This window comes from Mercenaria mercenaria, chromosome 6 (genome assembly GCF_021730395.1).
Source record: "Mercenaria mercenaria strain notata chromosome 6, MADL_Memer_1, whole genome shotgun sequence".
In the NCBI taxonomy this organism is placed as follows: domain Eukaryota; kingdom Metazoa; phylum Mollusca; class Bivalvia; order Venerida; family Veneridae; genus Mercenaria; species Mercenaria mercenaria.
In genome coordinates, this window is record NC_069366.1 from 52,929,251 (window position 1) to 52,946,927 (window position 17,677).

General features: G+C 36.8%; 1 protein-coding gene across 2 annotated transcripts in view; it reads left to right on the plus strand.

Moving 5' to 3' along the window:
* Nucleotides 1-16,602, plus strand: part of LOC123550492 (splicing factor 3B subunit 3-like) — a 55,051-nt gene extending 38,449 nt beyond the window's left edge. For both annotated transcript variants that reach the window (XM_053545911.1, XM_053545910.1), the window contains exons 15-25: nt 6,172-6,315; nt 6,597-6,719; nt 7,091-7,245; nt 7,727-7,901; nt 9,292-9,497; nt 9,959-10,238; nt 10,997-11,209; nt 11,849-11,947; nt 13,815-13,958; nt 14,794-14,898; nt 15,328-16,602. In XM_053545911.1, coding sequence (XP_053401886.1) covers nt 6,172-6,315; nt 6,597-6,719; nt 7,091-7,245; nt 7,727-7,901; nt 9,292-9,497; nt 9,959-10,238; nt 10,997-11,209; nt 11,849-11,947; nt 13,815-13,958; nt 14,794-14,898; nt 15,328-15,468 — 1,785 coding nt within the window. In that variant the 3' untranslated portion in view covers nt 15,469-16,602. The remainder of the gene's footprint in view (nt 1-6,171; nt 6,316-6,596; nt 6,720-7,090; nt 7,246-7,726; nt 7,902-9,291; nt 9,498-9,958; nt 10,239-10,996; nt 11,210-11,848; nt 11,948-13,814; nt 13,959-14,793; nt 14,899-15,327) is intronic.
* The last annotated feature ends 1,075 nt before the right edge of the window (nt 16,603-17,677 follow it).

Sequence of the window (17,677 nt, forward strand, 5' to 3'; positions counted from 1 at the left end):
AGATATATCAGACTTTGTACATGTGATTTTTATCACCATGACACTTTGACCCTGTTTGTTTACCAAATACATGTACATAGAATGAAATGAAATATAATTTTGAATTGGAACTATGATATCTTGCTCTAATGAAGTGAGCTAACTCATAATTGCAAATTAACTGTTGAACATTTATGGTAAATCTTCTTTTTTTCATGTCGTAACAGGTTTTCTTTTTAAAAAAATATCTTTGTCACACAAGACTAGCGAAAGAATTGTTATGTCTCCCCCAGGAGACATATTGTTTTTGCCCTGTCCGTCCGTCCGTACGTCACTCTTCATTTCCGAGCAATAACTGGAGAACCATTTGACCTAGAGCCTTCAAACTTCATAGGGTTGTAGGGCTGGTGGAGTAAACGACCCCTATTGTTTTTGGGGTCACTCCGTCAAAGGTCAAGGTCACAGGGGCCTGAACATTGAAAACCATTTCCGATCAATAACTAGAGAACCACTTGACCCAGAATGTTGAAACTTCATAGGATGATTGGTCATGAAGAGTAGACGACCCCTATTGTTTTTGGGGTCACTCCGTCAAAGGTCAAGGTCACAGGGGCCTGAACATTGAAAACCATTTCCGATCAATAACTGGAGAACCACTTGACCCAGAATGTTGAAACTTCATAGGATGATTGATCATGAAGAGTAGATGACCCCTATTGATTTTGGGGTCACTCTGTCAAAGGTCAAGGTCACAGTGGCCTGAACATTGAAAACCATTTCCGATCAATAACTTGAGAACCACTTGACCCAGAATGTTGAAACTTCATAGGATGATTGGTCATGAAGAGTAGATGACCCCTATTGATTTTGGGGTCACTCTGTCAAAGGTCAAGGTCACAGGGGCCTGAACTTTGAAAACCATTTCCGATCAATAGCTAGAGAACCACTTGACCCAGAATGTTGAAACTTCATAGGATGATTGGTCATGAAGAGTAGATGACCCCTATTGATTTTGGGGTCACTCCGTCAAAGGTCAAGGTCACAGGGGCCTGAACATTGAAAACCATTTCCGATCAATAACTGGAGAACCACTTGACCCAGAATGTTGAAACTTCATAGGATGATTGGTAATAAAGAGTAGATGACCCCTTTTGATTTTGGGGTCACTCCATCAAAGGTCAAGGTCACGGGCCTGAACATTGAAAACCATTTCCGATCAATAACTAGAGAACCACTTGACCCAGAATGCAGGCTGTCTAGCGTCCCTAAAATTCCTACTTTTTCCTATTTTTTTTCAATTTGGCTAAAATTCCTATTTTTTTTAAAAAATCAAAGGAAATTCCTAAAAAGGCCCTATTTTTTCACAAAGATTCCTAATTTTTTAACTTTTTTGCAATGATAAAAAAGAGAAAATGTTTTAAATGTTGTTTAAAAGTTCTTCTAATTCAGAAAAAAACAAAATTAGCACAGTTCAGAATAGTGGAAAGCTAGGAGACGTCTTTTCTGTAAATAAAGCACTATTTCTGAGTTCCTTTTATGTCAATCACATAAAGGTAAGCACATTACATGGTCTTTAAAGTCCATATTTTGATTTGAAAATTCCTAAATTTAGCCCTAAAATTTCCTTAAAATTGTACCAAATTCCTAATTTTAGCCCTATTTTTTTGTACAAATTGCCCTGAAATTAGCCCTAATTTTTTGTCGGGGTATGCTAGACAGCCTGAGAATGTTGAAACTTCATAGGATGATTGTACATGCAAAGTAGATGACCCCTATTGATTTTGGGGTCACTCCATTAAAGGCCAAGGTCACAGGGGCCTGAACATTGAAAACCATTTCCGGTCAGTAACTTGAGAACCACTTGACCCAGAATGTTGAAACTTAACAGGATGATTGGTCATGCAGAGTAGATGACCCCTAACAATTTTGGTGTCACTCTGTGAAAGGTCAAGGTCACAGGGGCCTGAACATTGAAAACCATTTCCGGTCAGTAACTTGAGAACCACTTGACCCAGAATGATGAAACTTCATAGGATGATTGGTCATGCAGAGTAGATGACCCCTAACGATTTCAAGGTCACTGTTAAAGGTCAAGGCCACAGGGGCCTGAACATGGAAAACCATTTCCAATCAATAACTTGACAACCTCTCGACCCAGAATGTTGAAACTTCATAGGATGTTTGTTCATGCAGAATAAATGACCCCTTTTGTTTTTGGGGTCACTCTGTTAAAGGTCAAGGTCACAGGGGCCTGAACATTGATAACCAGTTCCGATCAATAACTTGAGAACCACTTGACCCAGAATGTTGAAACTTCATAGGATGATTGAACATGCAGAGTAGATGACCCCTATTGATTTTGGGGTCAGTCTATTAAAGGTCAAGGTCACAGTGGCCTGTTCATGTAAAATCAATTTTTGGAAATAACTTGAGAACCACTTGACCTACAATGTTGAAACTTAATAGGATGATTGGACATGCAGAGTAGATGACCCCTATTTATTTTGAGGTCACTTGATCAAAGGTCATGGTCACAGGAGCACGGTGGCGATACCCTGGGTATGCAGGGGTGCAAAATGGCGGCGGAATCTCTCGATTCAGGTAACATTTTTCATTATTACTGTCTTAATACTTAACCAATTTTAATGAAATAAAGACGAGTGCCCGCTCATAAGAATACTACACCCTCGGCTATAAAGCTAGGGCTCCCGAGTTTCGTAGTTTTTGTGAAAAGTGCAACGGCGCATTCTGACGGAAAAAATGCAACTGCTATGTAGGGGGGCATTTTTCTGAAAATTACTAAATCAGCTATCCCCGTGTGTTTCAAAAAACGGCTTGTGGGGCGGAACCGGGCTTGACATGTTCCAAAACTGTTGTAGAACTTTAGCGAGTGAAATCGCCAGTTTTCGGCAATTCCGGGCGATTGAAAGGAAATGCTATGTAGGGGAGGTGTTTTCATTATGTTATGTGGGGGTGCTTTTGACATGTGGGGGTGAACTGCTTTGTGAGCGGTTTTATAACAGTATACATTTCAGTCATCTGAAGTTGGTATTTCATATTCATTTTAGCTGTACGTTTACGACGCCGGCTGTTGGCATTTAACGTTACATTTGATGAGCGCTTACTCTTCATCTTTTTTTCTATGCTGTACCTGAAACATAAACCATTAATTCATCCAATTACTATAAGCTGCCTATTCTATTTTCATGAGGCGTTTTTTTTGCATAGTGAAGCTTCAATATATAGATCTACTGCAGATTTTATAGCTAATTTTTACAAAATAACCTTTAATTTCTAAATTCTCGAAATTCGCAAACCTCTAGTTTTTTAAAGCCATAAAAAGAGAGGAAGGTTTAACTAGATATATTTATGTTTAATTTCTTCGTATTTTTTCCATCATACTAAATCGTTGAATGGATTTGTACATTTTATAACCATGCAACCCCGAGTTTTACGTGCAATATAATTTGATTTTGATGAACGATCGGGCAGTTTGTCACGGGCATAAAAAATTATAAATCAACTTTGCAGAGTTTCTCGCAGAAAAAATAATTTTCATTTACTTACTTACTCTTTCATTTTTGTACGCACGATATATTATTGTTTCATTGTTGTGGTTATCATGCATCCTCATAATAGCAAGTGCATCCTATACTGCTATTATACGACAAAGATTGTCTTCATTTAACGAAGAAAACCCTTTACGATCTCCTTTACCACCGGTGCAAATGTCATGTGAGAATAGTAAAATTTAATTTGAAAGTCAAATGCTGTTTCAATAAGACTAACCCCTACGTATATTACTAAAAACATATTATATCTACGTTGCCGCTGTTGGATTTTTTGCGAATTTTGCGGCCGGGGTTTATATCAGTTGATCGGCTGCATCTCCACAACCAGGAACAGCGATGCTGACATTCATAAAAACTCTTTTAAAAGAAATTTGAAAAAAAATATTAAAGGTGGCATTAGAAGTTGCATTGTACTGATTTATAGTCATGGCAGTTGAAACATAAAATATTCTATGGTTCTAAGTGGTAAAGCAGTCGTCTAAATAACGATTTTAAACATTTTCAATATCACTATCTTCCTCCTTATTTTAAAAGGAAACTGCACGTAAAACATAATATTATTGAATAGAACCTTTCAATTCTTTTTTTTTTCAATTGCAAGAACCATGTTGGTCCGTTTAAATTTACTGCTAGTACGAACAATCTTTTGATCGGTCAAACTCTTTCACATACACAGGCTAAATTTATGTCCGGAACAATTTACAACAATTCGGTTTGAAATATCATGCTACGATTTTGACTTGCACTATATATTTCTGTTTACGTTATAATTAATAAATATACTAAAACGTTCTTCTTCATTTTTTCCGAAGTTAAAACGGTTAATCAGAAAATTAGATAAGGAAACATTGCTGCTACGGCACTCGTAGCACCGAAAACAAAATAAAATATTTGGTAGGTGGGGCATGGAATACGCTAACTGGCTATAAGTATATGAGAAAAGTAAGAAAAACAAGATGTGTTTTTGAAGCACAATGCCCCCGTTGAAATATGAGGCTGGAAAAAGCGCTATGTGCTTGACGTGTAAATATGGCAAAACGAAGACCGAGGTCAAATGTTTATTTACCAATGTAATGGGCATGTACAATGAATGGGATGTGTGAATATGGAAGGATTTCATAAAGAAATTTGCCTCGAAAAAAGTTATCTTGAATGCCGAGTTCATATTTTAAAGAGAGAGAGAGAGAGAGAGAGAGGCCAACAAAGATATTGTCCCCGATTTAACGGATACGGGGATAAAAACACAGGGAATATTATCAAAATACAAGTACGAATCTGAGCGGACGGAGTTGACAATCTGTTCCACATATATGTACCCTAATGTGTCCGTAAAAGGCATTTATATGTTTACTTCATATCCACCTTCAAAATAAAAAAATCCTTGAAAAGGTTTTTTTCCACTGAGATAATTTCTATCCATATTATATATACTTTATGTATCAAATGATCATATCAATGCGTGCCTGTAGCAGCCTAGCAGCCAGTTAAGTCACCCACACATGTCAAAAGCTCCCCCACATAACATAATGAAAACACCTCCCCTACATAGCATTTCCTTTCAATCGCCTGGAATTGCCGAAAACTGACGATTTCACTCGCTAAAGTTCTACAACAGCTTTGGAAAATGTCAAGCCCGGTTCCGCCCCACAAGCCGTTTTTCGAAACACACAGGGATAGCTGATTTAGTAATTTTCAGAAAAATGCCCCCCTACATAGCAGTTGCATTTTTTCCGTCAGAATGCGCCGTTGCACTTTTCACAAAAACTACGAAACCCAGGAGCCCTAGCTTTATAGCCGAGGATGTAGTATTCTTATGAGCGGGCACTCGTCTTTATTTCGTTAAAATTGGTTAAGTATTAAGACAGTAATAATGAAAAATGTTACCTGAATCGAGAGATTCCGCCGCCATGTTGCTCCCCTGCATACCCAGGGTATCGCCACCGTGAGGAGCCTGAACAGTGACTTGAGAACCATTAGGCCAAGAGTGTTGAAATTTAGTGGGATGACTGGACATGCCAAGTAGATGATCCCTATTGCAGCCCTGACCCCTATTGACTTCTTGCCTATAGGACTTTGCATTGGGGGAGACATGCGCTTTTTTACAAAAGCATTTTCTAGTTTTCAGATGATTTTCCAATTACATATGTTTACAAACTGTTGCCTTAAAAACTGAATTTCCTTTACTATAAAATTGTGTGAGAATATAGACATGATGTGATTAACTTCTCCACTTCATGAGAGATAATGATTACAATTTGTCAAATATTGCTGATCTATATTCTCGTGATAATCTTGGTTACTACAAGATGCATTAGCATAATATCAGAACATGACTCCCTAGGGTTGCATTATAGCACACAGCTGGGATGTGATGTAGAAATTCTTTTCCATGGACTGTAGAAATGGATGTTGAATGTATTTGTGAACAATATGTGAATATTGCATATTCAAATCAGAAACCTCTGCCAAAATGAGGCTCATTGATATAATGCAGAAATGGGCAAGCTTCAGTTTGTCTTTCATTAGTCTGTGTACACACTTTGTTATACTGTCTGCTAAACAGTCTTACATACCTGTATTACATTTTGAAACTTTTACTAAATTATTAATTTTGCCACAGGATTGTTTGTCCCCACTAAGTATGCAGGCTCTACCAGCAGCTCCGGAGTCACTGTGTATTGTAGAGATGGGAGGTACGGAGGCTAAGGAGGAGACCGGGGAGGCTGGCACTGCGGGAGGATTGTTTCTTAATACAGGCTTACAGGTAACTGTAACATGTTTCATTTTTGTAGCGTGAGAACTAACTGCAAATTTGAATAATCAAATATATCTTCAGTTTCATTCTTCTAAGTGCTATTTTAATAGAACTAATAGAAATGGTCAAATAGTATCAGTATACCTGCGATTCTGCAGACTCCTTTGTCAGAAGTTGCTTTCGAAGGCTGCAAATTATGAGTGGTATCTGCATTAAACTGTTATGACCAGTTATATGATTATGTTGTTACAAGTTTGTGCAAGTTTTATGTTATAACTTCCTTATTTCAGAATGGAGTATTGTTGCGTACAGTGCTGGACACTGTTACTGGAGATTTGTCTGATACGAGAACCAGATACCTTGGTTCAAGACCTGTTAAACTTTTCAGGATTGCCATGCAGGGCTCCGAGGCAGTAAGTATAGAATCTGTGTAGTCTCCTTATTTCTGTTGGATGTCAGATATTAAATAAATATTCATTTTGAAGAATTCTGTGGGAAGTTTTATTGAAATGAAACACAAAATATCTTTCAAAGATCGGCTGAAGGTTTGGGTCCATTATACATAATAACTAAGAAACCTATTTGGACATTTAAAAGTAAATGAAAAAGTGTTTGAAAAAGAAAAAAATTACTTAAAATGTAGTGCGAAAACCATTGCCTTGCAGCAGTGTGTACACATTATTAGGATTGTTTAAAATCGCCTTACTGATTGTTGTTAACAAAAACATTTAAATCACAATTTGAAATGGTAACTTCTTACAGTCTTGATGCTTGTGTATTGTAGGTGCTAGCCATGTCGAGTCGTTCATGGTTGAGTTACGCCTATCAAAGCAGATTTCATTTGACACCGCTGTCGTACGAGAGCTTGGAATATGCCTCGGGCTTTGCCTCAGAACAGTGTCCAGAGGGTATCGTAGCCATCTCTACAAATACTCTCAGGTTTGTATTGCAACTTAAAGTTTATACTAAATTTATTTTAGCTTGATTGATGAAAAACCTGGATGCAGAATCCTTCTTTACCATGCTACTGGCAGTAAAAATACAAATGTCTTGCGGAATGACAAGATCCAGGGTTGAAACCTGACCTTCGGCTGTAACAACTGGCGTCTTATTCATTACCTGTTAGATATTGAAATGAAAATATAACTTATTGCTTGTTAAATGACCTTAAAATGACATTTGGTAGCATGGCTGTTTATGGGAGTTATAAATTTATGGATTTCAACATATATGTGTGAAAGAAATGGAGCCATTTATTTTTGCAGATTGACTCGATCATGAAATTGACAACAATTTGTCCTCCATATATATACTGGTATATGTTTTCACATTATTCACGAAGTTTTACATTCCATTCTACATGTTTGTTACCAATAAGATTTAATAATGTACTAGAAATAAATTGGTAGATTTTTTGCAGAATTTTGGCTTTGGAGAAGTTGGGAGCAGTGTTTAATCAAGTATCTCACAGTTTGCAATACACACCACGCAAGTTTGTCATACACCCAGAGTCTGGGCATCTCATCATCATAGAAACTGATCACAATGCATACACAGAGGCTACAAAAGCACAGAGAAAACAAACTCTTGCTGACGTAAGTTGTTTATTATATAACATAGTTTCAGTTCTGTAAAAAATTAGTAGTAGTACATTTAAAAACTTCATCATGTGGCATATATTAATCATAACCTCTAGGGCTGAGTGGTAAGGGTTGCAGACTTTTTATCACTTGCTCTTCACCTCCGAGCCTTGTCAGTTGTTGAATGTATTGATTTAAGAAAGACATCAGGCAGATGGTCTGCAGTTCACTTTATATGCACACGAAGGGAGGCATATTAGTTTTCAACTGTCCGTCTGTTAGTTCGTTCGTTAGTCACAACGTTAACTTTTTTTCATGAAGGCACTTTACTCGCGAACCACTGCACCCAGGACCTTCAAACTTCACATGCTGATAGTACTTATTGAGTATACCACCCCTACTGACTTTTGGGTCACCAGGTCAAAGGTCAAGGTCACAGGGGCCAACGTTAACTTTTTGCATGAAGGCACTTTACTCGCGAACCATTGCACCCAGGACCTTCAAACTTCACATGCTGATAGTACTTATTGAGTACACCACCCCTACAGACTTTGGGGTCACAAGGTCAAGGTCACAGGGGCCAACGTTAACTTTTTGCATGAAGGCACTTTACTTGCGAACCACTGCACTGAGGACCTTCAAACTTCACATGCTGATAGTACTTACTGAGTACACCACCCCTACTGACTTTGGGGTCACCAGGTCAAAGGTCAAGGTCACGGGCCAACGTTAACTTTTTGCATGAAGGCACTTTACTCGCGAACCACTGCACCCAGGACCTTTAAACTTCACCTGCTGATAGTACTTAATGAGTACACCACTCCTACTGACTTTGGGGTCACCAGGTCAAAGGTCAAGGTCACAGGGACCAACATTAACTTTTTGCATGAAGGCACTTTACATGCGAACCACTTCACCCAGGACCTTCAAACTTCACATGCTGATAGTACTTATTGAGTACACCACCCCTACTGACTTTGGGGTCACCAGGTCAAAGGTCAAGGTGGTGCGGGGGCATTTGTCACCATTAGTGACAGCTCTTGTTTCCTGCCTGTGTCAGGAATAAGAACTGTTTCATTGACAAGGGTTTTCCTTCATTAATGTATCATCTTAAAAGGTGACACTTAAATTCCTTGTTTTACTGGGTCAATGAAAAAAGAAAAAACAAAATTTGAGGTATGTTCTTAAAAAAACACAATGTTTCTATGGTAATTTAGCTGTACAGTTACACAGTGTGTTTTCTTGGCATTTCTTTGTAACGATAAATGGACCTAATTCCACTAGATGCCCTATGACAGCTGTCTGTGAGATATCAATGCTATTGACAGATAGGTTTTAGAACATACAATTATATATATATTGTTAAGGATCAGATGGGATTATAGAAGAAAATAATTCATTTCAGGCAATGATAGAAGATGCTCATGAAGATGAACGAGAGTTGGCAGCAGAAATGGCTGCAGCGTTTCTAAATGAGGAATTGCCAGAAGCCGTATTCGGAGCACCGAAAGCAAGTGCTGGCATGTGGGCCTCCATTATCAGGGTGATCAACCCAATTACTGGAACGACCCTAGACTCCATAAATCTTGAACAGAATGAAGCAGCCCACTGGTATGTTCACAGTTGTAGCTGTTACTGTAGTTCTTATTTCACTTACAGAGATGGAAACATCTCTTGTCGTGTTTAGTTCTTTTTTGAGACTTTTAGCATATCTGTTTATATTGTTTAAATCTTTGGGACTCCTATGCAATACCCTTGTTTGTCTGAACTGTACAATGTTTAATGATTTCAAGCTGATTGTGAAAGGTTGGCTGTTTTACACATTTGTTGGAAACACTCTGTTAGTGTGCAGCTTAAAGTAAGATATTTATATTGTCCACAAATGACATGCCACAGATGTTATTGTTCAAGAAAACTAATTAAATTGGCCTTGCAAGGTTTAAATCTAATTAATATTTACAGATAGAAAATGTGGTTTATTAATTGGAGAAAATTCTGCACTGAAATACCGTAGTTACAAAAATCAAGTATGCGTATATGATTTTGTAAAAGAGCTTCCATTTCTATTTTAGCTTATCAATAGTGAAATTCTCCAACTCCCCAGAGGAGACACATGTTGTTGTTGGTGTTGCAAAAGATTTAACATTAAACCCTCGCACATTGGGAAATGGATTTTTATACACATATAAACTGATAGAAGGTGAAAGACTTGAGTTTTTGCATAAAACTGTTGTTGATGAAATGCCAGGAGCCATTGCACCATTCCAAGGCAGGGCTCTGATTGGAATTGGGAAATTCTTGAGGATATATGATCTCGGCAAAAAGAAGCTGTTAAGAAAATGTGAAAATAAGGTAAGTCTTATTTGTGTCTGAGGGGCCTCCGTGGCCAAGTGGTTATGGTCGCCGGCTTCGAATCATTTGCCCCTCGTCAATGTGGGTTCAAGCCTTCCAAAGGCGTTAAATTCTTCATGTGAGGAAGCCATCCATCTGGCTTATGGAAGGTCAGTGGTTCTACACAGGTGCCCGCTCGTGGCGAAATAATGCACGGAGGGGCTCCTGGGTCTTCCTCCACCATCAAAGCTGGAAAGTCGCCATATGACCTATAATTGTGTCAGTGCGATGTTAAACGCAACAAAATAAATAAATAAAATAGCTGTATCTATATACTTTGAATGTTGGACTTCATTAAATTACAATGATACTTGTGAAGAGATTAATTCTGCAAGATGGCTTCTTATAGGTCTTGTAACCTGACTTGCCTTCTTTATTTGTAGTGTTTGCATTGAAAGGGAATAAAATTCATATTACATGACATTTCTTAACTTTTCTTAGGTTGCATAAAACTAGAAATAATACTAGAGAATATAGAAATGATGTAATTAACTTCTCCACTTAATGAGAGATAATGATTCCAGTATGTCTAATATAACTGATCTATATTCTCATTTTCACAGTGTCTGTATATAAAATGTTAGGCAGGTATATAAAAATCGGTTTTAATGCTGTGTACAATTTCAAGAATGTTGTCTGTACTGAAACAAGATAATAGTAGAGAAAAATTCTTTATTCGACAGCATGTCTAGTCAATTTCTAAACGCTTTTTATTTAAGCATATTCCTAACTTTGTTGTGGGTATCCATACGATGGGTAACAGAGTGGTGGTTGCCGATATCCAGGAGAGCTTTCACTTTGTCAGATACAAGAGGGCGGAGAACCAGCTGATTGTGTTTTCTGACGATACGAACCCTCGGTGGATCACAACATCTTGCTTGTTAGATTATGATACTGTGGCTGGAGCAGACAAGTTTGGAAACATTACTGTAGTTAGTACCATACATGTATCTACACATAGAAATCAATTATCATGATATAAATGTAGAATGGGTTATTCTCCCATAGGTGTTATTTAGCCATTTCATGGGTATTTAGCAGCCTGGTTTGATGTGTTGAGAATTCACAAAACAGGAGTGTACGTCTTGTAGGACATGATGAAAATAAATTTTCACGAATATTTTGAATTTGCAGTTGGCATAATATGAAATATTAGTGAAAATAAACTATTGTGAATATTTCCCAGTGTGCCCTTCATTGGGTGCAGCAGTAGAACACAGTTTTGTAATATTGGGTAGATGTAATTTGCATTACCTTCCTATTGAGATTAAAAACAAAACAACTTTGAGCTATATAATCATTTGCAGAATTTGTACCCTGCAGGAAGTTCTAATTTAGGCAGTGCTGAATTATATATACAACTTTTGAATGTGTGAGTTACAGTGGTCATAAATAATTTAATATTTCTGAAAAGAATATGTGCAATATTTAAGGCATTCTCAAATTTGGTAAGGTATGTATAGGATATCATTTCTATTGAAAACAGTCGTAAGTATATCGAACAAGATTTATGATCTGGGGAAAAAAAGGATGAAAGATCAAATTATACCATATGAAATTTTGTTTTTCAGATTCGATTGCCTCAAGATGTTACTGATGATGTTGATGAGGATCCAACTGGGAACAAAGCATTGTGGGATAGAGGTTTACTCAATGGGGCCTCACAGAAGGTATGCAGACTGAATTTTGGTGAATATGGCTATCTAAACTGGAATTAAAATACATGTTTCGAGTCTTGAATGACTGCATTACAACTACCTGGTACTTAATTTGTTCACCTCCCTTGATACAATGATGGAAACTTAGACTCTGATCTTGTTAAGATACTTTTGATTAAGTCCTCAGTGTTGGGGTTAAATTAGTGTTACCACTATACTAGCAGATGTTAAGACAAAGAAGTGTCATGACGTACATACATAGAGCTGAAGAAAAAGTATTTTAGAAGTGTACGAGATAAGACTATGAAAGTTGATATTTCTGCAATAATTTAAGTTGCAAGTAGCCATGTTTTCTAGTTTTAAAAGAGAAATGATGACAAAGTCAATCCATTCTCTGAAGTGTTGAGTGGAGGTGACCGGTAACATCTTTGATGTTTGGTTGGGCTGTTTGTTCAAGCTGACAGGAGGTTCTCTCTGGTTATGCAAGGGCAACAACTCTTCCTGGGCTAGTTACCTTCCTTGATACAAAGATGGAAACTTGGACTCTGATTCTTTTTCAGATACAACATGTTAATTTAGTTTTATTAAAGGAACAAACTAAAGGATTCAGTCGCTTCTTTCTATTTCCAATTTACATTAGTTGTTACTGCTATTAAAGTTATGAAATTTGTAGGGAGGTTGCACAAAATAATTATTCGTAAGTTAAAAATGACTTTTTAGTTGTTTTACTTGATGCTTTTTAGATGCTTACAGGACATTGCTAATGTCTTAAGCAAGGAAACATTGATATTTTTCCAACAAAGATGGCATCTGTTTTACCTTCAAATTAATAGTGTTTTAAGATTTATACTTTATAATATTGAATATTAAATAGATTTGAAGTAAAGTTTTAGTCTGCATTGGCAGCATTTTCTCTCCAGTTAAGAAGAAATGATGACAAAGTCAATCCATTCTCTGAAGTGTTGAGTTGAGGTGACCGGTAACATCTTTGATGTTTGGTTGGGCTGTTTGTTTAAGCTGACTGGAGGTTCTCTCTGGTTATGCAAGGGCAACAACTCTTTCCTGGGCTAGTTACCTCCCTTGATACAAAGATGGAAACTTGGACTCTGATTCTTTTTAGATACAATATGTCAATTAACTTATTAAAGGATTAGTCGGTTTCTTTTATTACCAATTTATAGCAGCTGTAACTGCTATCAAAGTTTGAAATATTTAGGGTGGTCGCACAAAATGATTATTCATAAGTTGATATATTGTAGATGCTAATAGGACAATGCTTGTGTCTGTAGCAAGAAATAATTGAGATTTATCAACAATGATCAAGAGTAGGAATCAAGATGGCATCTGTTTAAAGTTCTAATTTAAAAATGTTTTACAATTTATACTTTAATAATGTTGAATATGTAACAATTATTTAAAGTAAAGTTTTAGTCTGCATTTGCAGTATTTTCTCTCGAGTTATGTAGAAATGATGACAAAGTCAATCCATTCTCTGACGTGTTGAGTGGAGGTGACTGGTAACATCTTTGATGTTTGGTTGAGCTGTTTGTTCAAGCTGACTGGAGGTTCTCTCTGGTTGTGCAAGAGCAGCAACTCTTCCAGGGCTAGTTACCTCCCTTGATACTAAGATGGAAACTTGGACTCTGATCTACATTTTCAGAAAATACAACATAAGTTAATTGTAGAATTGAAAACTAACAAATAAAATACTAGTGGCGTAGTATTATATTGGAAGTTATATGCTCGTTGTGGTGGTGATTCTAAAAAAGAATGTTTTGACTTGTATCTTGAATAAAAATCTATAAGGCAAAATGATGATGATGCATATATTATTACACTACTTTAGTACATGTATATAAGGTTTGCATATTGTTTTCAGGCTGATATATTGATTAATTTCTACATTGGTGAGGTTGTCACATCACTACAAAAGGCCACTTTAATACCTGGTGGGTCAGAATCTCTCGTTTATACAACATTGTCTGGTGGTATAGGCATGCTGGTACCCTTCACATCTCATGAGGTGAGTAGTTAAGTCAGATGCCAGAGTTTTTAGACTGGTATCCCAATTTTAGTTTTGCAACCTTGGGAGCCAGAGGAAGTTTTGAATAAACAACAGCGGACAAGTTCTAATGATTACTTAACCTTTAGCCTGTTGGTGGCAAATGATTCTGCCTTTGCGACCAGTGCAGACCAAGATCAGCCTGCATGGATGTGCACTGTTCGCTATCCAGTCAGTAAATTTTCAGTGAACACCACTTTTAATGATAAATGGTATTGCCGAAATTGAATGATGGACCAGTCTATTTTAGAAATTGAACAGGCTAAGGGTTAACATTTGAGTTTACAATCTGATGAAGTCAAAAGATGATGACAAAGTCAATCCATTCTCTGAAGTATTGAGTGGGGGTGACCGGTAACATCTTTGATGTTTGGTTGGGCTGTTTGTTCAAGCTTACTGGAGGTTCTCTCTGGTTGTGCAAGGGCAACAACTCTTTCCTGGGCTAGTTACTTCCCTTGATACAAAGATGGAAACTTGGACTCTGATTTTGATGCGTATGACATAGAAAATGATCATAAGTTAAAGATATTTGTTCAACTTTCAGATAAGATTACTTTGCCGCAGTATTAAAAATTATGCACTTGAATCTCATTGTAAAACTAAAAACAAATAATTATGTTGACATGAAATATGCGATGTATCCAGACTGTGTATGAATATGTAGGTATGGAATATCGAAGATAAATGGGCAATTATTTAATAAATCAGTTAATTTCAAACATTAAAAAATCCTGTAAAGTTAGTAACTTGTGAGTAATGAGTTGACAGTATTCAAAATATTGTGTTAATTGTATAGGACCAAGATTTCTTCCAACATTTGGAGATGTACATGAGACAGGAACACCCGCCACTGTGTGGCCGAGAACATCTTTCATATAGATCATACTTCTTTCCTGTCAAGGTCAGTTACTTTGAATTGATATTAGCAATGTTAATAAACTTACAGTAAAGTGATTCTTGTAGGTCGTTTTTTGCTATTTAAAGAATTGCATCAATTTCATGAATAAATATTTTGTGCTTGCATAATTTAGGACAGAATTAAAATCCCATTTGAAGTTGTTTAACTGAACTGTTGTGGTATATGAGTTTTGATAATACAATAATATAAGCAGTTATTACCTGGATATAGGATAATCAGTAGAATGGTGTCATTTTATCATTTTAGCTGGTTTGAAGATCAAAAACTTTCCGTAAAACAGACAGTTAATCAAGCACATGTCTTGTATTTTATTGTATCAAATCTGTTTTTGTCGTTCAAATCTGTAGTTCTATGGCTTTGACGTTGCTCGTCACACTTAGGATTTTTACAGCAGTTTATTTTTGTTAACAGAATGTTGTGGATGGGGACCTGTGTGAATTGTTTCCGTCAATGGATGTTGCCAAACAGAAAAGTGTCGCTGAGGAACTTGACAGAACACCTGCCGAAGTTTCGAAAAAGTTGGAAGATATCAGGACAAGATACGCCTTCTAATGTTATATCATTGTGACGATATTTAAGATAGAGTTTAGCTTCAGAGTGATGCTTGTGCATCCCACTTTATTATGTGCCTTCAATGTCCTTTGTGATGAAAACAATTTGAAGAAATTGAGAAACATAAAAAAACTTAAAAATTAAGCATAAAGAGGTGGTTGCAAAAGACAAGGGGACCAGTGTGATGTTACAATTGTTCAGAGACAACAGTACAATTACTCGGATAACCCGATTTGTGAATAAAGTCTTGAATACTATAAAAAGAGAAAATGTAATTTTCTTGAGTAGACTTACACAATATGGCCGTTACAGTTACTGAACTTAATTGTCGTTACTCAAAGTTACATTTATAGTTAACAGTGAGTCGTGTTTGTTAGAGGTAAATGCATATAGGCAAGTTTGAAATATTTATTATATGTTTCAGTGGGTTATATGTTACGTGTTGGCAGCTTCTTTTGTTTTAAAGGCTTGAGAACCATGATCGCTATTTGTATATAATGATCCCAATCAGTTTGAGCTTACAAATGTGGAATTGACATACACATGTTACTTTGTTTATATATTTGAAGTATTTACCTTTGTGTGTATGATGTACATAAAATTTTTAGGCCTTTGCCAAATATTTTGAATAAACTTAACTTCAGATATGATTTCCAAGATTTCGAAAACTTTGGGTTCATTTATCTAATTTATGTGACATCCATTTCTATTTAGATTGGACCTGGTTAAACATTTTAACTGGTGAAAAAAATTATGAAAATCTAGACGAGATAAAACATGCATTCGTTTGAATATACATGTACATATAATGAAATGACAGTCATTTTAGGCATTGATGTCATTCTTCTTTGGTGTAGACATTACTACATGTGTTTTTTTGTAGAAATAGGATCAGATTCAAGGTTTGTCCAAATAATATTTAAGCCTACTAAATATTATCTTAGGCTTTTATTGATTTATTATGTATGGTAATAAAAGGATAGAACGATGGTATTGTCATGGCAAAATGGCCGCCATTGCATTAGACATAAGGTTTGAAAAATTTAATTTGCATCGGCATTGTATGATTTTAATTTTTTTTCAGAAAGCCTGGTCTGAAAATATACACATTAAAATGGTGATGATTTCCCTTAACATGAAATGATTTGATATACATGTGAAAAACAGGGTTTTCATTACATTTGCTATTTATGTGTATAACAGTTGATCATTTGTCATGTCAATAAAATGATGTATAAATGAGCCATGCCATGGGAAAACCAACATAGTGGGTATGCGACCAGCATGGATCCAGACCAGCCTGCGCATCCGCGCAGTCTGGTCAGGATCCATGCTGTTCGCTAATAGTTTCTCCAATTCCAATAGGCTTTAAAAGCGAACAGCATGGAGCCTGACCAGACTGCGCGGATGCGCAGGCTGGTCTGGATCCATGCTGGTCGCATACCCACTATGTTGGTTTTCAAATGGCACGGCTCAAATCTTTTACTTCCAGTTGCTTTTTATATGTCCAAAGGAACTTCTGTGATGGTGTAGTCGTCCGTCGCTGTGTTAGTAGATTTGTTTCCTCTCGGTAACTTCATGCTGCTTATGTGCAGTAGATGACCTCTATTGACCTAAGATCAGGGCCAAAGGTCAAGGTTCCAGTTAGTAAAAATACTGTTTCTTCTTGCTATCTTCAGAATCCATTGACCTAAGATCCTCAAGATTGCAAGGCACATTATCCATGGGCAGTTCATGATTTTTGAGGTGAAAGGTCAGTCACACTGAAACCAAAAACATAGTTTGACAGTATGAGAATGATTACCTATGACTCCTTAACTTAGCAAGCACATTGCTCTTTGGCATTTAATAACCCTTGATGAATTTTAGGTCAGTTAGTCAAAGTTCACAGTGACCGTTGTACGAAAAGAACATTCATCATGGATCCCTTTCTGATGTTTCTCAAGTTTGAGGTCCTGGTCAAAAGAGTTTCTGCTAAATAATTTAGAATGCTTTGGCTGTGATTGGCAGATCTGCTTTGGGTGTATTTTTATCCACACAGTAGTGCCTATGTTTACTGAAAGTAACTACAGTCTAACCTGTCTTAAGCAGCCAGCCAAGGGAAGCAGACAATTTAGCCGCTTAAGCCAGGTGACCGCTGATCGGAGGTGCAGCCAGTATATGTATTTTTCAGACTTCTGACAAGTCTATAGCCTTTAGGCCCATTTCT